A 24,583-nucleotide genomic window follows, 5' to 3' on the forward strand; every position below is an offset into this window, starting at 1 on the left:
AGTCCTGGAATAAAAAGCAGATCATTCTTTTTTTTTTTGGCTGCATTGGGTCTTCGTTGCTGCACGTGGGCTTTCTCTGGTTGTGGTGAACGGGGGCCACTCTTCATTGTGGTGTGCAGGCTTCTCATTGTGGTGGCTTTTCTTGTTGCGGAGCATGGGCTCTAGGCGCATGGGCTTCAGCAGTTGTGGCTTGCGGGCTCTAGAGCGCAGGCTCAGTAGTTGTGGCGCACGGGCTTAGTTGCTCCGCGGCATGTGGGTTCTTCCCAGACCAGGGATCAAACTCATGTCCCCTGCCTTGGCAGGCAGATTCTTAACCACTGTGCCACCAGGGAAGTCCTTTTCTTTGTCTTTTTAATATTTATTTATTTATTTATTTAGGTTGCTCTGGGTCTTAGTTGCAGCGAGCGGGGTCCTTAGTTGTGGCATGCATGTGGGATCTAGTTCCCTGACCAGGGATCGAACCAGGGCCCCCTGCATTGGGAGCGCGGAGTCTTAACCACTATGCCACTAGGGAAGTCCCCCAAAGCAGATCATTCTTGATGTCCCCTTCCAAATACCCTCCACCTTTAGCCTGTGCTTCTCCCAATAAACATCTGCCGCCTACTCAGGCATGTCAGGCAACAGTGGTATATTTTTATGGAGCCAGTTCTCTCCATCTTTAACAGATTGTCAACCCCACAAGGACAAAAACCTCGACTGTCTTTTTCATCACTACATCACTAGTGCTCAGCCCCATGCCCAGTACAATAAATATTTGTTGAATGAATGAATGCATGGATGGTGGGTGGACCTTCCAGCAGTCGAGAATTTGGGCTCCTCTCACTCATGGAGAATTTTACACTACTCAGAGCCTCTAGAGTGTGAATGATAGAGTCAATTATATATGTGTGGCCCTGTGCTAAAGGCTGAGGATGCCAAGATGAGAAAGTTGTCTCAGCCCTGCAGGATCACAAAGCCTATTGTGAAAGATACAAACAGGAGTGTGCTGGAGCTGGCTTGTACGAGCTCTGAGCCGTTTCTGCTCATCCCTTCCCAACTCCAAGTTCACTGATGTTCTATTGGTAGCTTGAAATCAGCTAGGGTGGGAGTATTTATACCACAATAATCAGTAACTCCTACAATATCAGGGCTTTTTGTTTTCCTGGAGAGCTGGTTATTAAATGTTTACCAACATACCACTATGCATAACTAAACATATAATTATATCAGAGTGAGAAGTATTACAGTAAATGCCACGGGGTCTCTTTTGTTTTTTGTGGTTTTTTGGGCCATGCCACGTGGCTTGCGGGATCTTAGTTCCCTGACCAGGGATCGAACCCGTGCCCCCTACAATGGAAGTGCAGAGTCCTAACCACTGGACCACCAGGGAATTCCTTCCACAGGGGTCTTAAGAAGGGAGAAATTCTTCCTGGAGAAGCTGGAGAATTTTGGAAGGTTTTTCCCAGTGGATTGCATTTCTCTTCATCCATCATATTGACCCAAGCAAGAAACCAGAGCCTCTGGTCCATTGGCCCACTGACTCCTTTGGTCCCTGTAGTCACTGATCCCCATTTTTCATTCCTCTCTTTCAGGCCTGCGCTCTTGGGCAGTGCTGAAAACTTCACTGTGCTCATCAAGAATAATATTGACTTCCCCAGACACAACTACACCACGTAAGCACCCAGAATGTCTGGCTATATTAGTTATCTACTGCTGTGTAACAAATCATCCCAACACTTAGAAACTAAAAGCAACAAACTTTAATTTTCTCACATAGTTTCTGTGCATCCCAGAATGACATCTGGGTATGACTTCACTGGGCGGTTCTGGCTCAGGGTCTCTCAGGTTGCAGTCAAGCTCTCATCTCCAGACTGGACTGGGGCTGGAGAATACTCTTCCAAGCTCGCTCACACAACAGTCAGCAGGAGGGCTCAGTACTTCATCATGTGGACCTCTCCTTCAGACTGCTTGGGTGTCCTTAGGACATGGTGGCCAGCTTTCCCAGAGCAAGAGATCCAAGCCAAAGAGCAAGCAAGTGAGACAGTAACCAAGATGAAAGCCACTGTATTTTATAATCTAATCTCAGAAGAGACACACTATCACTTCTGTCGTATACTATTGGTCACAGAGACCAACACTGTACGATATGAGAGGAGAATACACAAGGGTGTAAATCCCAGGAGGCAGAATCATTGGAGGCCCTCATGATGCCCGGGTACCATATTGGTTCACTCTTATGAAAGAGATGGATCCCAGTTTTCAATAGAGATGTTTGTTTGTTTGCTTTCCATTATGTGCAGGAGAAACATCTTGCCGGATATAAACGTCACTTGCACCTTTCACAAGACTCAGAATCCACAGTGTCCCATTTTCCGACTAGGAGATATCTTCCAAGAAACAGGAGATAATTTTTCAGATGTGGCAATTCAGGTTGGTGACGTCTTTGTACAGTGGGATGTGGGGGGGTGGGTCAAGGGATGGAGGATGACAAATGGCCAAGAGGCTGGACCACTGGGTCTTAATAATATGCTCATATTTATTGAGCATTTTGTAAATCCATGCACGGTGACAAGGACTTTTCCTGTATCACCTTATCTAATCCCACAACAACTCTATGAGAGACACTCAGTGTATTCGTTTCCTGTGCCTGCTATAACAAATTACCACAAATTTTGTGGCTTAAAACAACACATTTTTTTTTTTATACTACTGGAGGTCAGAAGTCCAAAATGAGTTTCACTGGGCCAAAATCAAGATATCAGCAGAGACATGCTCCCTCCGGAGGCTCTAAGGGAGAATCCATCTCCTTGCCTTTTCCACCTTTTAAAACCGCGTTCCTTCCATTTCTTGGCTCACAGCCCCTTTTTCCCGCTTTGAAGCCAGCAGTACAGCATCTTGCTTCAGTGGTCACATTGATTTCTTATTCTGTGTCAAATCTTGCTCTGCCTCCCTCTTATAAAGACCAGTGTGTCTTCACAGTGTCCACCCAGATAATCCAGGATAATTTCCTCATCTCAAGATCCTTACTTAATCACATCTGCAGTCTCTTTTGCCATTTCAGGTAACATATTCAGAGGTCCAGGGATTAGGACCTAGGATTAGGAATATTTGGGGGACCATTACTCAGACTACCACACTTGGATTAGTCAGGATTCTTCTGGTTGCAAGTTATAGAAATCCAACTCAAATGATGTAAGCAAAAACTAAATCAAAAAGTAATTTGGGGGCAAATAATAGAAACCAAACTCAAGTGGATTAAGCAAAAAAGGAACCATATTAACTGTGTAAAAAGACCAAGAAAAATGAACATTCTAGTATACCCAAGGCATCCTCCTACCTTGGGAGTTTTCTCTTGCTGTTCCCCTCTGCCTGGAACAGTCTGTCCCAGACATAGCATTAGCTGCCTCCTACACCTACTTCCAATATTTACTCAAATATAAGCTCAGTGAAGCTTTCCCTTCCCGCTACATTTAAAGCGACAATTCCCACCTCTATCCCAGCATGCCCTATGGCCCTTTCCATGTTTATTTTTATCCCTGGCACCTAGCATTATCTGACATACTATATATTTTACATACCCATTTGTCTGTTGTCTATTTTCCCTGACTAGAATGTAAGTTCCATGATGGCAGGGACATTTAGCTTTTTTTTTTTTTTGGGGGGGGTGGTTCATTTTTGTGTAATGTTCAGCCCATAATGGACACTCAATAAATATTTGTTGATTGAATGAAGAGTATGATAGATTTAGGCATAGCTGCCTCCAGGAACTCAAATGATGTCTTCAGGAATCTGACTCCTTTCATCTCTTGATTGTTTCCTTAATGATGATGTCATTCTCAGGCATATTCTCCACATGTCAAAGCAAAGCCACCAAAGCTCTAGCACTGTGCTATCCAATACGGTAGCCACAAGTCACATGAAGTGACTTAAACTTAATTAAAATTAAATAAAATTAAAATTTTATTTCCTTGGTCATACCAGCCTCATTTCCAGCATTCAATAACCACTGGCTATTGTACTATACAGCATGAATATAGAATATATCCATCATCGCAGAAAATCCTATTAGACAATGCTGCTTTAGACTTTCACACTCTATAGCTAGTGGTCCCAGTCAGTAGAGGACTTCTTTTCCTATGGTTCTGGCAAAATGTCTCAGGAAGAGCTCTGATTGGTCTACCTTGGGCCACATATCTATCCTGAATCAATCACCAGGTCCAGAAGGGAGCACTGTCCTGATTGGCCAGGCTTGAGTCATGTGCCCACTCCTGGGGCTTGGAGAGGACATAGCCCCATTCAAACCACTGAGAGTTGGGAAAGGTGTTTCCCCAAGGAAATTCCAGGTAGTTTTCCCAGAAGGCGGCAAATTGGATGCCAAGTGACAAAGGCATTAGATATTCACTGTAATATGTAGAGTGCTTGGCTTAGTGCCAGACAAAAAAATGGCAGTTGTGATTATTCTGTATTATTTCCCCTTTCTCCAAGTCAGAGCCTCCTTGCTACTCATTTCTGTATCCTCAGTATCTAGCATACTGTCTTGAAATGCCTAAGTTCATTTATTCAAAGACATACCTTTTTTTCACTTTTAATAGTTTCCAAATCAGGAAGTGCTTTCAGTTGATGGAGTCTCACAGTTTAATTGACAGCATTTTTTTCTTAGAGGAACATTAAGAAAAAAAAAAAAAAACCCTATGTGTCTTACAAGCAATGGTGTCTAAGATTCAGTGAAATATGATAGTCAGTACTCAAAAACATGTTTGTAGAAAAAAAGAAGTACCAAGTATAGGTAAGAGATTAACAGATTCTTTAGAAGTTTAGAGGAGAAAGGTCACCATGAATTGAGGGGCACAGGGGTGGCTGAGTGGGTGGGGAAGGATGTTTGCTGGGTCTTGAAGGATGAGGAGGATTTAGCTAGAGAGGTGAGTGGAAGAAACATTTCATTGGGAGAAAAGGTCAAGGGCCAAGATTTAAAAATTCAAAGCAGACCGAGCAACTCCACTCCTAAGTATGTACCCACGAAAAATGACAACATATGTTCACACAAAAACTTGTACATAAATGTTCACAGCAGCATTATTCATAATAACCAAAAGGTGGAAGCAACCCAAGCGTCCATCAAAGGATGAATGGATAAACAAAATGTGGCATGCTCAATCAATGGAATATTCTTCCACCACAGTAAGGAATGAAGTACTGACACATGCTACAACATGGATGAACTTTAAAAGCATCATGCTAAGTGAAAGAAGCCAGACATAAAGATCATATATTATATGATTTCATTCATATGAAAGTTCAGAATAAGGAACTCTATAGAGACAAAAAGTAGATTAGTGGTTGCTTAGTGCTTGAGAGAGGGGTGGTAACTAAAGTTTACATGTTTTCTTTTGGAGGTAATGAAAATGTTGTAAAATTGATTGTGGTGGCAGTTGCACATATACGTGAATATACTAAAAACTGTTAAATGCACAAGTTATGTGGGCGAACTGTATGTGAACTGTATCTCAATAAAGCTGTTTTTTAAAAAAAGAAATGAAAATGCAAAGTGTGTTTAGGGAAAAGCATAGAGATTTCAGAATAAGAGCTTTCTCCAGGGGTGTATTGGGAGATAAGCAGAGAAGATGTGATGGAGCACGATGAATTCCAGTCTAACAAGTTTCAGCTTAAACTTTACTGGGGGGTGGACATTACACGTGTCTGATTACAGGAGTGGTTTGTTGAAAGTTATATTTTAGGAAAATAAATTTAACGGTGGCGTGTTCCAGGTGGGAGGAGGAGCAGGGAGATGCGCTTGTAGCTGCCACAGTACTAGTTGTATGAGTTAGATAGGGCTGCACCTATGGCTCTGAAATTTTTAATCAGCATTTTTTTTTTTTCCCTCAAAAGCCAACTTTTCCTTCAGTGGTCATCACTATGTAGGGAGATGTCTGACGGCTGCATAACCCATGTCCAGCGGGACTTAGAGATTGTCTCTCGTTGTCTTCCCCAGGGAGGAATCATGGGCATTGAGATCTACTGGGACTGCAACCTGGACAGGTGGTTCCATCACTGCCGTCCAAAATACAGTTTCCGTCGCCTTGACGACAAGACTGCCAAGGAGTCCTTGTACCCTGGCTACAACTTCAGGTAACAGTGCTCCAGGTCAGACTTGCCCAGTGACTGGCCACCCTTGGATCCCCAGGGACCTTCCAGGCCTGACTGAATTGTATCCCCAGCAGCCAGCAAGACTAGTTTTGGTTGCCAAGGCAACAAGAGGAATGTAAAAGACTTCCTCTAAGAGCTAGGCAGTGACTGAATTTTTGTATGAATTATTAAAGAATTGCACACTCTTTGTAAGATAAAAACAAAACTTGGGAAACAGAGAAAAGCATAGAGAAGAGGATAAAAATCACCCATAATTCCTCTATCCTGAGATAATTGAAGATAACCCTCTGGTGAATGTTCCTTCGTCTAACCAATTGTTTTGTGAGGCTTATATAAGATCATATCACATTTATAGTTTGGTATTCTGGGGGGGGGTTTCATATGCCAGGTCACTCAAAATTCTTTGTGACCATCACATTAATTATCATCGTATTCCATTGTGAGTGTAATGATAACGTTAGCTACAACTTAGGGAGGGTATTCTACATACCAGGCATTTATATCACCATCACTAAACCTCACAACCACCCTGGAAGGTAGATATTAGTGTCCCGGGGAAAGCTGAGAAAGGTGAAATGATCTCCCCTAGACCCACAGCTAATAGTAGAAGCTCCATAATCCTAACCTAGATCACCAAGACCTTAAAACACACCCTTTCCCTTCCATCTCATAATTTTCTCACCATTCCGCCATTACTGGATATTTGGGGTATTTCTGATTTTTCTTTATAAATAACTCTGTAGTGTATATCTCTGTACATATATCTTTGTTTGAATCCCAGATTATTTCCTTAGGATAAGTTTCTAGAAGCAGAATTATTGGATCAAAGGTTATGAGCATTTTACCATATGCTTTCAGGTTTTAAAAATACTATATGGCTATATTTTTCATTTCTCGGATTTATATTCAGTTCTTTTTCAAAGCCACCTATTACTGTTTCAGTGAGATCCATTCTTAGCTTATGGATCCTACTCCTTTTGTCCAATCTACTGTATAACCCCTTTCACACTGAACTGTAGCAACTTGGATGGGATTTCTCTTTGTGGGGCTTTGGAATATTTGTTGGTGGACTTCGGCAGAAATGATCTTGTGCAAAGTTTTGCGTGTGCCATGGGATATGGAGACATTCCTCTGGGGTGACAATTTAATTTTGTAGTTGTTCCTGCCAGGACTGTATGGCATCTATCAATTACAAACCAGTTTTTAGTTTAATTTATTGGTGCTGGATGTCTTCACTCCACTAGAAGTATCCCATCCCTGCTTCCTTGCTAAGTTGGGCATCTGCAGCCTCAGCTCCTTTCCCAAGAAGTATGTTAAGACTCTAGCTGCTCAGATACAAATCTGATCTGGTACTCCTAGGGTTCACGTGGCTTTAGTCCCCACTTACCACTCATCTCTAGCACCTGCCCTTCCTTGTTTTGAGCTCAATAATATATTGATATGACTTTAAAAAATACTTTATCTTGCACTTCTTTGTGTAAGTGCAGTGGGGTGGGAGGTGGTGGTGGAGGTGGTGAGGCAGCCTGCCATCTTGATTGGAAATCCTTTTGGTGAGAACATTTTTTTTTTTTTTTGCGGTACGCGGGCCTCTCACTGCTGTGGCCCCTCCCGCTGTGGAGCACAGGCTCCGGAAGCGCAGGCTCAGTGGCCATGGCTCACGGGCCCAGCCACTCCGCGGCATGTGGGATCCTCCCGGACCGGGGCACGAACCCGTGTCCCCTGCATCGGCAGGCGGACTCCCAACCACTGCGCCACCAGGGAAGCCCAGAACATTTTTTTAAAATAAATTTATTTATTTTTGGCTGCATTGGGTCTTCGTCGTGGTGCGCGGACTTTTCATTGTTGTGGCTTCTCTTGTTGCGGAGCACGGGCTCTAGGCACGTGGGCTTCAGGAGTTGTGGCTCGCGGGCTCTAGAGTGCAGGCTCGGTAGCTGTGGCGCACGGGTTTAGTTGCTCCGCGGCACGTGGGATCTTCCCGGACCAGGGCTCGAACCATGTCCCCTGCATTGGCAGGCGGATTCTTAACCACCGTGCCACCAGGGAAGCCCAGTAAGAACATCTTAAAGACTCCTGATACCTTGGGTAACATTGCTTCCTCACTGCAGTTTTGTCTAATTTTTAAGGTTCTTTGTAGTACATCGCTTATGCTTCTAGCTTCTGGACTTCAACCCTATGAATTCACTAGAATTCTGGTTCATTTTCACTCTTGAGCTGGCTAGTGCTGGTTTTGTGCTGATCTATTCTTGTTTTGATGCTCTGCACAGTTCAGTCCTCTGCTCCTGACTTTTTCCCATTGGTGATCTTGTGCCCCTAACTTAGTTTCCATGTTACCTCCTACGTCTGGATAATTTTTTCAGCCTGTTCCTACAACACTGGGCCAGCAGTAATTTGGCCTCTCAGTTTGAGGCTTATAACACAGTCTCCATGACCTTTCATTTCCTGTGGGAATCGGGCAGGGTTCTGTGACTGTGGTTATGGCTGGTCATTTTGTGCTCTGATTCCAAACACAAAGCAGGCTTTTGCTGTTTCCTTTTCAGAGAGAGTTGCTGAGTATATCCCTCGGTTACACAATTTGCTTAAGAAGCTGGTAGGATGTTGATACTGGCATTCTTCATTCATTAAATATATATTGAAGAAAAAAATATTTGTTGCCCCAATGGGTATACATTGGTAAACAAAATAGACAAATTACTGCTTAGCATATATCCTAATAGGACATGACTATACATATAAGACAAAAATATAATAAAAAACTCCAAGTCAACATCATTAGTCACCAGGGAAATGCAAATTTAAACCACAATGAAATATAATGACATGCCCACCAGAATGACTAAAATTAAAAACACTGGAAATTCCAAAGGTTGGCAAGGAGGAGGAACAACTGGAATTCTCCTACTTTCCTGGTGGGAGTGTAAAATGGTACAACCACATTACAGAATTGTTGGGAAGTTTCTTATAAAGGTAAACATACATCTATCCTCTAAACCAGAAATCCCACTCTTAGGTATTTACCCAAGAGAAAGGAAACATATCTCCACAAAAAGATTTGCACATGAATGTTCACAGCATCCTTACTCATAATAGGCAAAACCCAGAAAGAACCCAAATGTGCAATAACAGGTGAATGGAGAAATAAATTGTGATATATTTATATAATAAAACACTACTTAACATAAATAAAAATGGAAGAAATTACTGATACACACATCAACATAGATGAATCCCACAGACGTTACATTGAGTGAAAGAAGCCAGCCCTGAACGAGTACATTCTATGATGCCATTTATTTGAAGTACAAGAACAGGCAAACTTATCTGTGATGATAAAAGATAGAACAATGGCTGCTGGGCTGGGGTTTGGGGGTAGGAAAGGAGGAGTAGGAACCAATTGGAAGGGAGCACAAGAGTTTTCTGGGGTAATGGAATGTTCTAGATGTTGGTAGGGATCTAGGTTACAGAGAGTATTCATTTGTCAAAACTCATTGAATTGAACCCTTAGGACTTGTGCATTTTATTATTATATGTTAGTTATACCTCAATAGAACAAACAAATCCAACAAAACCATTTCAGATGATGATAAATACTTCAAAGAAAATCAAACAATATAGTGTGATGGGGGTGTGGGGAAATGCAACCGGACAAGGCCTCTCCAAGCACAGGATAGGACCCCCATAGGCATCATGCACTTTCCTGAGGACTGAGCTTTCCTAGTTAAGAAGAGAAACTGTACACATAGGAGTCCATGTTAGGGAATCAACTTGCAAACATATTAGCTTCTGTGAATACTTTTAGTACTAATGGTCTGGACCAGTGGTTCTCAAAGTGCGGGTCCCCATATCAGCATCATGTGGTATCCTTCTAGAAATGCAAATTCTCAGGCTCTACGACAGACCTACTGAATCAGACACTCTGGGGATTGTCTTCATAAGCCTTCCAGGTTATTCTAATGCAAACTTAAGTTTGAGAATCACTAATCTAGACCCTCGATACTCAAATATGATCCTGGAACCAGCAACATGGGCCTCACCTGGGAGCTTGTTATGATGTACAATCTCAGCCCCGACTCTCAATTTACTGAGTCAGAATCTGCATCTTAAGATTCCCAGGAGATTCATGTGCACATTAAAATCTGAGAAGCACTGGTCTAGACTATATTTTCTAGCATCCCAAACATACTTCCTTCTTAGATGATTCATCTGACTATATTTTCTTTCTACAACCAGGTTGCTAGCTGCCTGGGAGAATGAATAAAATAAAGTGTCTACTTAATCTGAGCATGCAAGTACAGGCCAAAGTACACGTGCACGTGCAAACACACACACACATTCATTGCTTCCTAACCCTTCTGCTAGCACTCTTATTGAGTTCTGGAGGGGTCCACTTAAGCAAATGGCTTTATTTATATTTTATTTAAAGCAGCATCATTAACTGGCAAGCAGGCTTCAAATTTTGTTTTTGTTTTTGTTTTTGGCCTGCACAATGTTCTGAAAGTTGAGACATTCTACGTAAAAATATGGCCTTCCTACTTTTTTTGAAAATTAAGCTATTTGAAAAAAATCAACCCATTTGACAACACTGGCTTCATATTCCACAGGGAGCACTCAGCTTGAGCTGAGTATCAGTGGTTCCCTTTAGAAAGGCCATGTGGCTCTTGGTTTGCCATGCTCCTCACCACTCCTTATTGCCTCTTACCTGGCTGCATCACTCATTTCTGTTATCTGGCCCCTATAGGCATTTGTGTTTGAGACCCTTGGCTAAAGACTGGCTGAGATCAAGATGTAACAGGATTTTGCCTTCTCCGGGTCAGTGGAATTTCATCCAGGGCCCTGAAACCAGCTCCTAGTTTAGGTAATGTTTTGATCATTCCCAGCTGCTCTACTGAATAGGCTTGTGGCCATTAGCAAAAAGAGAGGCCTGGATCAGTGGTCCCCGACTGCCCTCACAGGCTGTTTTTACAGCAATCAGCAGACGCATGCAGGGCAATGTACCAATCAGATGTTAGCAAATGTTCTTCAAGTCGCTGAGCTAAGCCTAAGAACATTAGCTCCTGAAGAGATCTGAGCTTTCTGAAGAACTGGTTGTGATGTTAATATTCTTTTAGAACAAAGTTTTAGAGCATTGGTTCTCTGGAATAAGCACCAGAAGAAATCTTTAGCCAAAAATAAAATGTCAAGATCTGACGGGTAACTGGACAAGTTATTGTCAAATAGCCACACAAAAGGGAAGGAAGTTAGAGGTTATATGAGGTTAATGAGAAAATATAACTTTCTAAAACAGGAAGTTGAAGGAATTGATCACGTTGCAGAATTTTGTCCTTTACCAAAAGATCCATGGCAAAAGATCCTTTTTCAATTATTCAGTTTATTTACAAGATGTGTAAAGCAGGGAAGTCCCACACAGAATAGAATGCCTGATGTGCTTCTCTGCTTCTCAGAATGTGTGTGTGTGTGTATTCATTTCCTATGGCCGCTATAACAAATTACCACAAACTTGATGGCTTTAAACAACAGAAATTTATCTCTCACAGTTCTGGAGGCCAGAAGTCCAAAATCAAGGTGTCAGCAGGGACATACTCCCTCTAAAGTCTCTAAGGGAGGATCTTTCCTTGCCTCTTCTAGCTTCTGCTGGCTCTAGGTGGTCCTTAACTTGTGGCTGCATCCCTCCAGTATCTGCCTCCGTCTTTACATGGCATTCTCCTCTGTGTTTCCGTTTCAACTCTCCCTTTCCTTTTTCTTATAAGGATACAGCCATTGGATTTAAGACCCACCCTAAATCCAGGATGATCTCATCTTGAGATCCTTAACTCATTTACATCTGCAAAGATCCTATTTCCAAATAAGGTCACATTCACAGGTGCAGGGGTTAGGCACTTGGACTTATCTTTTTGGGGGGCCATTATTCAACCCACTACAGAGTGTAAAAACATCCTTGTCCAGGGCCTGGTGTTCTGAGTGTGGCCCACTGATCACCTGCATCAGAACCACCTGGTACCTTTCCTGGAAATACAGATTCCTAGAAACACCTCACACCTTTTGAAACCACCCTTTGGGGGTGAGGCCCAGGAATCTGCCTTTTGAACACACTTCCCAAGTGATTCTTGCCCTCAGTTTGAGACCCACTATACAAAGACCCTGAAAGCAGAAATTCAAGTATTTACTATACAATGTTAACCTTCCAGCAAAACAGCTTGCTTAGAGAGATAATGCAACCCTGGGGCATGGAGTGGTGATGCATGCTTGCTTTGTATTTTAAAAAACAAATCAATTAATAGAGCAGAAGAAAGTACTGTCATGGAGTGAGAACAATCAGATGCAAAGAAACTGAAACCCCTTTGGCCAGAAACAGGCACTGAAGTGCCTGAGAATATCTAACTGATCTCAATGTCAGATCGTGAGTTTAAAAAGAATAAGAATTTCAGATGTTCCAAACTATACTTTGGCAGAGCATCTGTTTTCTTCTCTCCCCACACCTGTAAATAGATTATGAATTAATAACTCAAAGAAAATATATGTCCTTACCTAAAAATAACCACCAAAAGTGGTAAGAGGGAGGGTCAGATTTAAAAGTTTTGTGAGACATGTGGCTTAAGCCTTCCTAATTATTCATGAAAAACAAAACATGACACTTTCCCTGACTGTAGCACTGATGAGGGCTGCGTATTTTGGGTGACTGTGATTTGTGTCCAGGTCTTAATTTATAAAGGTGACCGAGTAGTAACACAGAGAAGTCAATGCCCTTGAAAGAAGAATTTCCCGAGAGGTGGGGCACACCAGGTCACACAGGGCCACAGGGAGAAGCACCAGGTTTGGTCAGGGGTTAGCAGGAGAAAGGGGAAAGCACAGCCCAGAGCCTTTACTGTGTTTTCTGTGGGAAATGAAAGGCAGGGCAGGGGAAACAGCTTAGGATTGGCTAGTTTGAGTAATGGTGGTGGGCTCTGGGCTACAGGGGTGGTCTCTGGTTGTCTGGTACCTGGCCCTGGGTAAGTTAGGGCAGGGGAAATGTTGGCTGGGTGTGTGAAAGTTAGATACAGAAGGTGGCTGGAGATATGGACTCAGGATTGGTCAAGAGGGTTTGTAACATGATTTTCACATACTTGCAAAAGCTGGATGGCAGGGGGCATGTAAACAACATTGTCCGCTAGTTTGGCCCTGGTGATAATGGATGCCAAACAGACAAATACAGAATCTTAAGAAAACACAGTTAGAGCAGATTGCTGAGGGGCACCTGTTCCCAATCCATTCATTAGTATCTAAGATTCACCCTCCCCCTCTTTGTTCTAGAAGCTAAACTTTTCCCTCTTAGAGAATGATCAGAGTGCTTGAAGTTATTTTTTTTAATTTCTCTTGTTGTCAACCCTGTATTGGTTAAAAATTGTTCATTTTAATCTTAAACTAAAACACAGACTTTCCATCATCCTGTGATGCTGGAAGTAGAGAAGGTGACACGGGGAAGTGGTGCCTTGGTTCAAGGTGAAGAGACAGAGAATTTCATGGGTTTGGATTGTGTTCTTTCCTCTGCCAACCAGAGCAGAGCTAGAAGCCGGACAAAGAAGACTAGAACGGCTACTGGTTCGGTTTTTCTTTTCATAAAATATCAGCACTTCCAGAGAGATCTTTATAAATATGTATCCTTTTCCTCCTACAGATATGCCAAGTACTATAAGGAAAATAATACCGAAAAGCGGACCCTGATAAAAGCCTTTGGGATCCGTTTTGACATCCTGGTTTTTGGCACCGTAAGTCTCTTCTCGCATTCAGCCACTGGCATCTCCGTTCCTATGACTGTGTCTTAATTATTGCTGTAGTGTCTCAAAGGGTGAATGTTTTGGTCATAGTCGTTAGCTGGCACTGTGCATCTTGCATGTGGGATCAGAGAGGGGGAAGAAATGTTCTTGTTCATGGACAAGTCATCTAATGAGTACAAGAGTGGGCTTGGGGAGAAAACCTAATACTCAATTTTCAATATACTCTGATGCTTAAAAAAGAGAGAGAAAGAAATCCCTCTGCAAAATACTTTGTAAGGAATCCAATTCAAATGGGTTTAGGAAAAAAGACGACTATTTTTTTTTTTAGTTCACATAACTGAAAAATCCAGAGGCAATTTTCAGGCTTCGGGCATCATGAATCCAGATGTCTTAACAACATCATCAGGAACCTGCCTCCCTCCATCTCTTACATTTGTTCTCCTCTGTTTTGGTGTCATTCACAGTGGGTCATCTCTATGCAGTGCTGTCAGCAGCTACTTATACCTTAGCAATTTAGCAACCTCAGTGAAAAGAGAACATCTCAGCAAAAGCCTCAGCAGATGCCACTGGCTTTGACTGGCCCAATATGGGCCAGATGCTCACTGCTGAACTGTGACCAGGGTCACTCGCAATGGCTGGTCTTACATCAGCCCTGAACCAGCCCCTTCCCCGCAAACTACATGGACTGAGTATGGACACAGACAGTTCTCCAAAGGAAAATGGGCATGCTGTCTCCAGAAGAAGGGGATGCTGGGTATGCAAAAATCAACAGATGCCCACATACCTTGTCTGACAGCATATTATTTATGTAACATGGTGATAAGCAGCACAAGAATCGATGAGATATAGTGAGAGGATACAAAGACACTGAGAATAAAAACCACAGGGACATCTATGGGAAGAGTTTGTGCAGACATTCCTTCCCTCTGTTTCCAGAGTAATCTCAAATCACTTTTAGGGAAAGCTCTTTTGAAACCCTCACCTTGAATGGAATAAAAAACTTTCAATGGTTCTCCTCTCAGTGTGTGAGTTCCACTGCTTATTTGTTTAAAACATCCATGTTTTCAAGCACATCCTGAAAGGCAGAAGCAGGAGGAATGGGATTCATATTTTCAGTCTCCTTAATCTTTGTTGCCGTGAACACTTTGGATGCATCTGTCAAATTCACGGCACTAGACTCCCTCCTCTGCTGGAACTTACAATTACATGTTAGAGCAAAAGAGCATTGCTCTGAATTTCAACCGGGTAACCTTTTGTACTCTGTTTCCAGGGAGGAAAATTTGACATTATCCAGCTGATCGTGTACATCGGTTCAAACCTCTCTTACTTTGGTTTGGTAAGGGATTCTCTTTCTCACATTTTATGAAAATGATTTGGCAAAAGGAAGTTTCACTGACATGGTGCTTGTCTGGGTTTTTCCCAGGCCACTGTGTTCATTGACTTTCTCATCAACACTTACTCAAATAAATGCTGTCGATCCCGTATTTATCCCTGTTGCAAGTGCTGTGAACCCTGTGCAGTCAATGAATACTACTACAGAAAGAAGTGTGAATCCATTGTGGAGCCAAAGCAGGTAAGGCTTGCTGTGTCCATGGGATGTTAAAACACGTGTATGGCCCATTGGACCATGGAGAAGTTTGCAAAAATAAGGCCAAGGGCTTCCCTGGTGGCGCAGTGGTTGAGAGTCCGCCTGCCGATGCAGGGGACACGGGTTCATGCCCCGGTCCGGGAAGATCCCACGTGCCGCGGAGCGGCTGGGCCCGTGAGCCATGGCCGCTGAGTCTGTGCGTCCGGGGCCTGTGCTCTGCAGCGGGAGAGGCCACAACAGTGAGAGGCCCGCGTACCGCAAAATAAATAAATAAATTAATTAAAAATAAGGCCAAAATCATAGGTGTAATCAATCCCGTGGTGGATAATTCTCTGGAATCTACCCCAATCCACCATCTCTCAGATGAATCCTTTAGTTTTAGTGAAGAATAGACACAAAAATGGAGAAGCAAGATATAGGGAAAACAAATTTTTATGTTCCAGGATTTGTCAGTTTTGTCAGATTTATTAAATTGGTTGTGCAAAAAAAGTATAATGACTTTGGAGAACAATTTGTAAATCTAGTAACATTTAAATGGGACATACTTTACAGCCTGGCATTTCCATTTCTCTATACCTGCCTTAGAGAAACACTCACATGGGTACCCACGTAGTACACATGTACCAGATGTCCATCACAGTGCTGTCTGTGACAGTGAAGGGGAGCATCTGCCCAAATGTCCAATAGGTGAATGGTGATATAAACTATGATAAATCCATAGTAAGGAAGGCCTGGTACCAGTTTTTAAAAATGAGGTAGATTATAATAAAAGCAAACGTTTACATAGCATTTCCAGTGCTACGTATGCATTAACTCACTGAATCTTCACACAACCCTACAGGTAGGTTTATGGGATTATGATTATTAGCAGAACTCTAGATAGGTGCTATTATTATCTCTTTCTATAGATGAGGAAATTGAGGCACAGGAAGGTTAAATAATTTGCCCAAAGTCATACAGTTAGTAAGTGGCAGAGCTGAAATTCCAACTCAGGCAGGCTGGTTTCAGAATCCATGTTTATAACCACTATGTTATAGGTAGTGGCATGAGCAAATATCCAAGACATTTGTTGACAGGAAAAAAACAAACTATGGAACAATATATATGGTATGATATATAGGTTAAAAAGCAACAATACACATAAACTAATTCTATGTTTTTTCTACATGTATATATGTCCATTTATATACACACACATATAGATTCTGTATATTTTCTGCATGTATTATACACACACACATATAAATGTGTGTGGGGAGGTAATATACGTATAAAAAAAGGTACTGGACACTCATAAAAGTGATAACAGTGGGGGCTTCCCTGGTGGTGCAGTGGTTGAGAGTCCGCCTGCCGATGCAGGGGACATGGGTTCATGCCCCGGTCCAGGAAGATCCCACATGCCCCAGAGTGGCTGGGCCCGTGAGCCATGGCCGCTGAGCCTGCGCATCCAGAGCCCGTACTCCACAACGGGAGAGGCCACAACAGTGAGAGGCCCGCGTACCGCAAAAAAAAAAAAAAAGTGATAACAGTGATTGCTTCTGGAAAGGAGCCTAGGATGGGGGAGTGGTCAGAGTGGTCAAATTTTAGTTCACCTGTATGGTTTTGATTTGATTAATTTGGAATTTACTACATTGACTCCATGATTTCCTCCAATCAAAGAGAAGTCTCTGGTATTTAAAAACAACAGAGGGTTTCTTTCTTTCATCCAAGAACATTGCTGTCCTTTTTTAGCAGCTGAATGCACAATTCACTGTTCGTTGTACATGTATTTGCAATTAAAGTAAAAGTTCATCTTTGCAACTAGAATTAATCACCATTTCATGGCCCAAGATGGGATGAAATTTAATGAAAATATAAATAATTTAAGATTCAATCGTATAACTTTCTGGAGATATTCAACCTAGAGTAACTGAAATTGAGGGAACACCACAAAGGAATTTTACATAGCACTTGGGGGACCTACAGATATTAGGCAGGAAGCTGTGGATACTCTAAATCTACAAATTAAGGTGCTTGGGGATCAATTTCTGATTTACCTTTAGACTCGGAATCATTCTTTCTTTGTTAGCAAGAGTTTTTGGTTAGCTTGTGTAACAGGTTGTCATTTGGAAATAGGAATAACAGTTGCCTTTAGATATGTTCAGATATGCAATTCGTGATAATTCTGAACTAAAGTTGGTAACCTTTTAATCTTTATTTCCTAGACATTAAAATATGTGTCCTTTGTGGATGAACCCCACATTAGGATGGTAAACCAAAGGCTACTTGGGAGAAGTCTGCAAGATGTTGAAGGTGAAGAAGTGCCAGTAAGTTATTTCGTCTTTTTTTTTTTTCTCGGTCACACCACGCAGCTTGCAGGATCTTAGTTCCCCAATCAGGGATCGAACCCGTGTCCCCTGCAGTGGAAGCGCAGAGTCCTAACCACTGGACAGCCAGCAAATTCCTGTAGTCTTTTTTTCTTTTTTAAGAGAAAACTTACTATTTTATTTATTTATTTATTTATTTTTGGCTGCATTGGGTCTTCCTTGCTGTGTACTGGCTTTCTCTAGTTGCGGCGAGCGGGGGCTGCTCTTCGTTGCGGTGCATGGCCTTCTCATTGTGGTGGCTTCTCCTGCTGCAGAGCACGGGCTCTAGGCGCACGGGCCTCAGTAGTTGCGGCACATGGGCTTAGTTGCTCCGTGGCATGTGGGATCCTCCCCGACCAGGGCTCGAACCCGTGTCCCCTGCACTGGCAGGCGGATTCCTAACCATTGCACCACAAGGGAAGCCCAAAACTTACTATTAAATATAAATATATCTAGAAATGTGTATAAATCACAATTGATGACAAAGTAAACCACATGTGACAAGCACCCAGATTTAAAAAGTGACTATTACTAGCAGAAGTCCCTTTTATGCCTCCAAATTACTACCTTCCCTTAAAAGTAGTCATTATCCTGTATTCAAGGTTAGTTTTACCTCTTCTAGAATTTTTTTATTTAAAAATTATTTTTATTTTTATAATTCTTTTAAAATTTTAATCCTATAGTATGTATTCATTACATACTCTGTTGGGTGTCTGGCTTCCTTCCCTCAATATTATTTTTGTGAGAGTCATCCATGATGTTGTGTACAGCAATGGTTCATTCTCGTTGTATAATTTCCATTTTATAAACATTCAATTTATTTATCCATTCTATTGTTGAATGAACTACCTATTTGGGTAGTTTCCACTTTGGGGTTCATGCCAATGATGCTGCTACAGTAAACGTATGGCACCTAAGAGTGGAACTGCTAAGTCATAAGGCAGGTGTGTGTTCAGCTTTAGTAGATACCACCTAACAGTTCTCTGAAGTGGGTGTTCATTTTTTTTTTTTGCTGTACGCAGGCCTCTCACTGTTGTGGCCTCTCCCGTTGCGGAGCACAGGCTCCGGACATGCAGGCTCAGCGGCCATGGCTCACGGGCCCAGCTGCTCCGCGGCATGTGGGATCTTCCCCGACCGGGGCACGAACCCGCGTCCCCTGCATCGGCAGGCAGACTCTCAACCACTGCGCCACCAGGGAAGCCCTGAAGTGGTGTTCTAATTCACATTCCCCCCATCAGTTTTGGCTGCTGGACATCGTCACTAACTGCGTTAGTTTTCTACAGCTGCCATAATAAATGACCACAAACTAGGTAACTTGGAACAACAGAAATTTATTCTCTCACAGTTCTGGAGGCCAGAATTCTGAAATCAAAGTCTGAAATCAAGGTGTCAGCAGGGCTGTGCTCCCTTTGAAGGCTCTAGGGGAGGTTTCTTTCTTGCTTCTTCCAGCTCCAGGAGCTTATTACACCTGTTAGGATGTCCAGTACAATACTGAATAGAAGTGATAAGACCAAGCATCTTTGTCTCATTCCCTATGTCAGAAAGAAAGTTTTTTACTTCACTATAGAACTTGCTGTAGGTCTTTTTATTTTTTCCGGCCTCGCCCCACGTCTTGCGGGATCCTAGTTCCCAGACCAGGGATTGAACCCGGCCCACCACAGTGAGAGTGCCACGTCCTAACCACTGGACCACCAGGGAAGTCCCTGCTGTAGGTTTTTAAAGAATGCTCTATCAGATTAAGAAAATTCCCCTCTGCTCCTAGTTTACTAAGAATTTTTATCATGAATGGATACTGAATATTAAAATAACGTGTTTTTTCTGCTTCTTTCCAAATAATCAATGAGTTTTCTTTTCTTCTGTCATGTGGTGCATTACACTGATTGGTTTTCAAATATTAAGCCAACCTTGCAGGAATCTGCAATAACATCAGTTTGAGTGTGATGTATGATTCTTTGTATTTACTGCTGGATTCAATTCCCTAATATTTAAGAATTTTACATCTCTTCTTGAGAGAGTCTGACCAAAATTTTTCCACTCTTGTAATGTTTTTATCAGATCTGGGTATAAAGTGAACTCCTGTGTGTTGGGGTGGGTGTGGTAATATACACATAACCTAAAATTTACCATTTTAATCATTTTAAAGTGTGAAGTTCAGAGACTTCCCTGGTGGTCCAGTGGTTGGGACTCCGTGTTCCCAATGTGGGGGTCCCGGGTTTGATCCCTGGTCGGGGAGATGTATCCCACATGCTGCAACTGGAAGAGCCCACATGCCGCAACTAAAGATCCTGCATGCTGCAGCGAGGATCCTGTGCACAGCGGCGAGGATCCCGTGTGCTGCAGCTGGGAGCTGGCATAGCCAAATAAATAAATAAATACATAATTTTTTTAAAGAGGAAAAAAAATAAAGTGTGCAGTTCAGTGACATTTAGTATATCCACAATGCTGTGCAACCATCACCACTATCTAGCTCCAGAGCCTTTTCACACCCCAAAAGGAAACCTTATATCCATTCAGCAGCCACTACTCACTCACTTCTCCCCAGCCCCTGGCAACCATTAATCTGCTTTCTGTAGATTTCTGTATACATGGATGTACCTATTCTGGACATTTCATGTCAATTGAGTCATACAATATTTGTCCTCTTATGTCTGGCTTCTTTCATTTAGCATAATGTCAAGGTTCCATCCATGTTTAGCTAAACATCCATGTTTAGCATTTGTCAGCACTTCATTCCTTTTTATAGCTGAATAATAGTCCATTGTATGAACATAACATTTTTTTAATCCATTCATCCATTGACAGACACTTAGGTTATTTTCACCCTTTGGTTATTATAATAGTGCTGCTGTGAACATTCATGTACAAGAACCATTCAATTTTAATGTACTTAACTCAGACTTTCTTTCTCTGGTGAATGAAGGTATATGTCACAAAGAATAGACAAAAATGATGGCAATTATGGCAACTTCCACTGGAGGATAACAAATGGATTTTTTCAGAAAAGAGAGCATGGTGAGAAAGGAGAAAGCAGAGCTAAGTCAACAAATATTTACTGTCTACTATGTGTGGACACTGTCCTAGGCATTGGGAATGCAGGCAGTAAACAAAGCAAACAGGGCCCCTGCTTTCATGTGGAAGAAGAATCATTAAGTAAACATATCAATTCATAAGATCATTTCCTCATAACAAACATAGAACATCATTATGTGATAAGAGAATGACCTGGGAGGAGGGGAACTACCTAGATCAGGTGGTCAAGGCAAGAAGGTCTCTCCGAAGAGATATATGTATTGAGGCCTGGCTTTTCTGAATTTCACTTTCCAAATCTGTAATATGGAGATCAGAACACATATCTCACGAGGTTCTCCAAAAGCTTAAATGAGGCAGTGCTTGCAAAACACAGTCCTGATATATACATTTAATAAATGATAGCTACTAGTATTAATGTAATATTAAATGTAATTTTACAAGTTAATAATAAAGTTAAAGAACCTAGAACCCTAGGGGTTGTCAGTGCTGATGGGTTTGGAAACTTGCCTTTTTCAGAGACCCCCGATGGACTTCACAGACTTGTCCAGGCTGCCTCTGTCTCTTCACGAGCCACCCCCCATTCCTGGACAACCAGAGACTATCCAGCTGCTCAGTGAAGGGGCAACCCCTAGATCCAGTGACTGCCCGAATTGGTGCCAGTGCGGAAAGTGCCTCCCATCCCAACTCCCTGAGAGACAAAGATGCTTGGAGGAGCTGTGCTGTCGGAAAAAGCTGGGTGCCTGTATCACCACCTCAGAGCCATTCAAGAAGCTTATCCTGTCCAGACATGTCCTGCAGTTCCTCCTGCACTACCAGGAGCCCTTGCTGGTGCTGGATGCAGATTCTACCAACAGCCAGCTGCGGCACTGCGCCTACAGGTGCTATACTACGTGGCGCTTTGGCTCCCAGGACCTGGCTGACTTTGCCATCCTGCCCAGCTGCTGCCGCTGGAGGATCCGGAGAGAGTTTCCCAAGAGGGAAGGCCAGTACAGTGGCTTCAAGAGTCCTTACTGATGTGCTGAGCAGTCATATAATATTGCCTTTGCTTGCACCTTGAGCTTCACCTGCAAAGATGTGTGTCCAGATTTTCAGCCACAGGGAAATGTGCTTTCCTCCTCCCCCAGCTCTGTTTGTGTCAGAGAGCAAAGTGACCGGAGTAAACAAACAGCAACTAAACTAGAATCCCTCAGCATGGACTGAGAGTCAAGAGATTCAGATTTATATCTCCATTCTATCCCTAGGAAGTTGTGTGATCCTAGGCCTTTAACCTCTGTACCTCATTTGCCTTATTATCCAATCTATTGTTTCACAGGGATATTAGGAGAGCAAATTGAGACAGTGTACACAAACTCTCTTTTTAACGCATAAAGAGCTACATGAATATGAAGCAGCTCATTTTGAGGTGAGACTAGGATAATGTCCAACTATCAACAAACCCTTGGGTCCTGGTTAAAGAATGGGGAGGATTAAAAGTTTTGGCACAAATTTTTTGGCATTTGTCCTATAGGACCTGAGGGGTTATATCTCCACCCCTTTTGTCTTGGCAGCTCTGATCACTTTATCCAATGATAAAGTGATGCTGTGTCAGGTTCAGGGTCTTGGTCTTAAGATGCTGTCAGCTTCCACTTCCTGTCCCTTGAAACTCTTGCTGTGAAGGAAGCAAGCTCCCATGTAAAAAGCTGCCTATGCTGAGTCCACCCTGCTGTGAAGAAGCCCAAGCAGCCAAGTGAAGAGGAGAGATGCCCCCAGCATTCAAGCCATCCAAGCCCATGGGAGAGAAGAAGCCTTCAGATGATTCCAGATCCTGCTGGAGCCTGTGCTCCGCAACAGGAGAGGCCACAACAGTGAGAGGCCCGCGTACCACAAAAAAAAAAAAAAAAAAAAGTGAATAGCAGGTTTTAGGATCCCCCTGCAGGATTTCCGTTTCAAGGTTTTGGCACTAGAACGGACTATTTCTTTTTTATTTTTTTTCGGACTATTTCTTAACGACAACTATTTTAAAGAATAAATAGAGAACATTATTCAAAATTGTGACTAATGAAGGATCTGTGAGTTTTTTTTTTTTTTTTGTCGGTACGTGGGCCTCTCACTGTTGTGGCCTCTCCCGTTGTGGAGCACAGGCTCCGGACGCGCAGGCTCAGCGGCCATGGCTCACGGGCCCAGCCGCTCCGCGGCATGTGGGATCTTCCCGGACCGGGGCACGAACCCGTGTCCCCTGCATCGGCAGGCGGACTCTCAACCACTGCGCCACCAGGGAAGCCCCGGATCTGTGAGTTTTTAATACATATTCTAAGATTTATCATTTTGACACTTTTTAAAAGTCATCAGCTTTCTACTGTTTTAATGTAAGATAATATGAACAAAAACCTTCTTTTCTGGTCCCAGGATTTCACCTGGCTTTAAACTCAGGAATCAAGTTAACGGGGCCAGATTTAACTCTCATTTTTACTACCTTTCAGAGATATTTTTGAAAAGTGAATTATATATGACTTCTTCAGAAGTGAAATTTTTTACTCCAAGAATTCTATGTAACTGCTACAGATTTCCATTCTGATAGCCTCTGAGCCTTCATATGTTATTTTTTGATGCCTTCTCCCCTAGTGTGTTTCTATCACCTTGTGGAGACCCCAGATGGAGTCAGCATTTGGAATGACAAATAATCACTGGATCCACCTGTTGTTTTCACCTTTCCCAGATGCTCTGGGTGAGAAGGTGAGAGGGTGATGTGTTACATTAACTATGTGCCAAATGTCTGACACTTCCTACAACAGCATGCATCACATTTATATTCTTATTTTTGGTCTACAGTAGAAAATAGTGTCATCGCCAAAGGCATCCCAAGGAAAGTCACATTTTGTAAGATCTGTTTTTTGTACTTAAATCCATTCTGTTATAGTAATTGCACAGTATTCACTGCTTCATCTCTGTATTGGAGATCTGCTTTCTTGTAACACTGCCTGATTTCATGTAGCATTGGTTATGGACTTGCATTCCTCTCTTTAGAGGGAACCATTTTTAAAACCCTTCCTAATTCTAGCTTGGCAATGTAGATGTCTTAACAGTTTTGATAATAAAAAAAAATAACGTGTAATTCGCGTTTACCAAAGTATTCCCTTTACTTTTTCTCAGAAGATCCCCAGATCAGTTAGCTCATTCACTGACACATTCATTCAACATATACGCACTGAGGCACTTTGACATACAAAGATATGTTTTTAGTCTCTGCCCCCAGCTCCTAACACAGAGCTCTTAAATCCCTTGGAATTTAGAATTGTCTTGTGTTCTAATGAGGCCACTCTTGGTGGGCTCCTGGATAACTTCAGGAAGGGAGCTGGTCACCAGAAAGACCAAGCCATGATTAGAAGCTTAGAACTTTCAGTCCTACCACCTTATCCTCTAGAGTGGGGAGGGGTTGGAAATTGAGTTAATAATCGATTTTGACTATGTGATAAAGCCTCCATAAAAATCCCTACACTGTGGGGCTAAGAAAGCTTCCATATTGATGAATACATCCACATTTCGGGAGGGTGGTACACCCCCAACTCCACAAGGACCAAAGCGTCTGCACTCAGAACCCTTCTGGCCCTCACTCTATGTAACTCTTCATCTGGCTGTTCATCTGTATCTTTTAACATATCCTTTATAATAAATGGGTAAATGTAAGTGTTTCCCTGAGTTCTATGAGCCACTACAGCAAATTACTGAACCTGAAGAGGGGGTTATAGGAGCCCCCAATTTATAACCAGTTG

At 42.4% G+C, this 24,583-nt stretch overlaps 1 protein-coding gene across 4 annotated transcripts in view; it reads left to right on the plus strand.

Moving 5' to 3' along the window:
* P2RX7 (purinergic receptor P2X 7) overlaps positions 1–23,925 on the plus strand; it is a 54,833-nt gene extending 30,908 nt beyond the window's left edge. For 3 of the 4 annotated variants that reach the window (XM_004276722.4, XM_012535554.3, XM_049698454.1), the window contains 8 exons: positions 1,572–1,652; positions 2,280–2,409; positions 5,969–6,105; positions 13,772–13,862; positions 15,142–15,207; positions 15,295–15,444; positions 17,664–17,765; positions 21,351–23,925. In XM_004276722.4, coding sequence (XP_004276770.1) covers positions 1,572–1,652; positions 2,280–2,409; positions 5,969–6,105; positions 13,772–13,862; positions 15,142–15,207; positions 15,295–15,444; positions 17,664–17,765; positions 21,351–21,848 — 1,255 coding nt within the window. In that variant the 3' untranslated portion in view covers positions 21,849–23,925. The remainder of the gene's footprint in view (positions 1–1,571; positions 1,653–2,279; positions 2,410–5,968; positions 6,106–13,771; positions 13,863–15,141; positions 15,208–15,294; positions 15,445–17,663; positions 17,766–21,350) is intronic. The other variant, XM_033440954.2, reaches the window with a different exon arrangement.
* Positions 23,926–24,583: the final 658 nt, after the last annotated feature.

Source organism: Orcinus orca, chromosome 15, assembly GCF_937001465.1.
Source record: "Orcinus orca chromosome 15, mOrcOrc1.1, whole genome shotgun sequence".
Taxonomy (NCBI): domain Eukaryota; kingdom Metazoa; phylum Chordata; class Mammalia; order Artiodactyla; family Delphinidae; genus Orcinus; species Orcinus orca.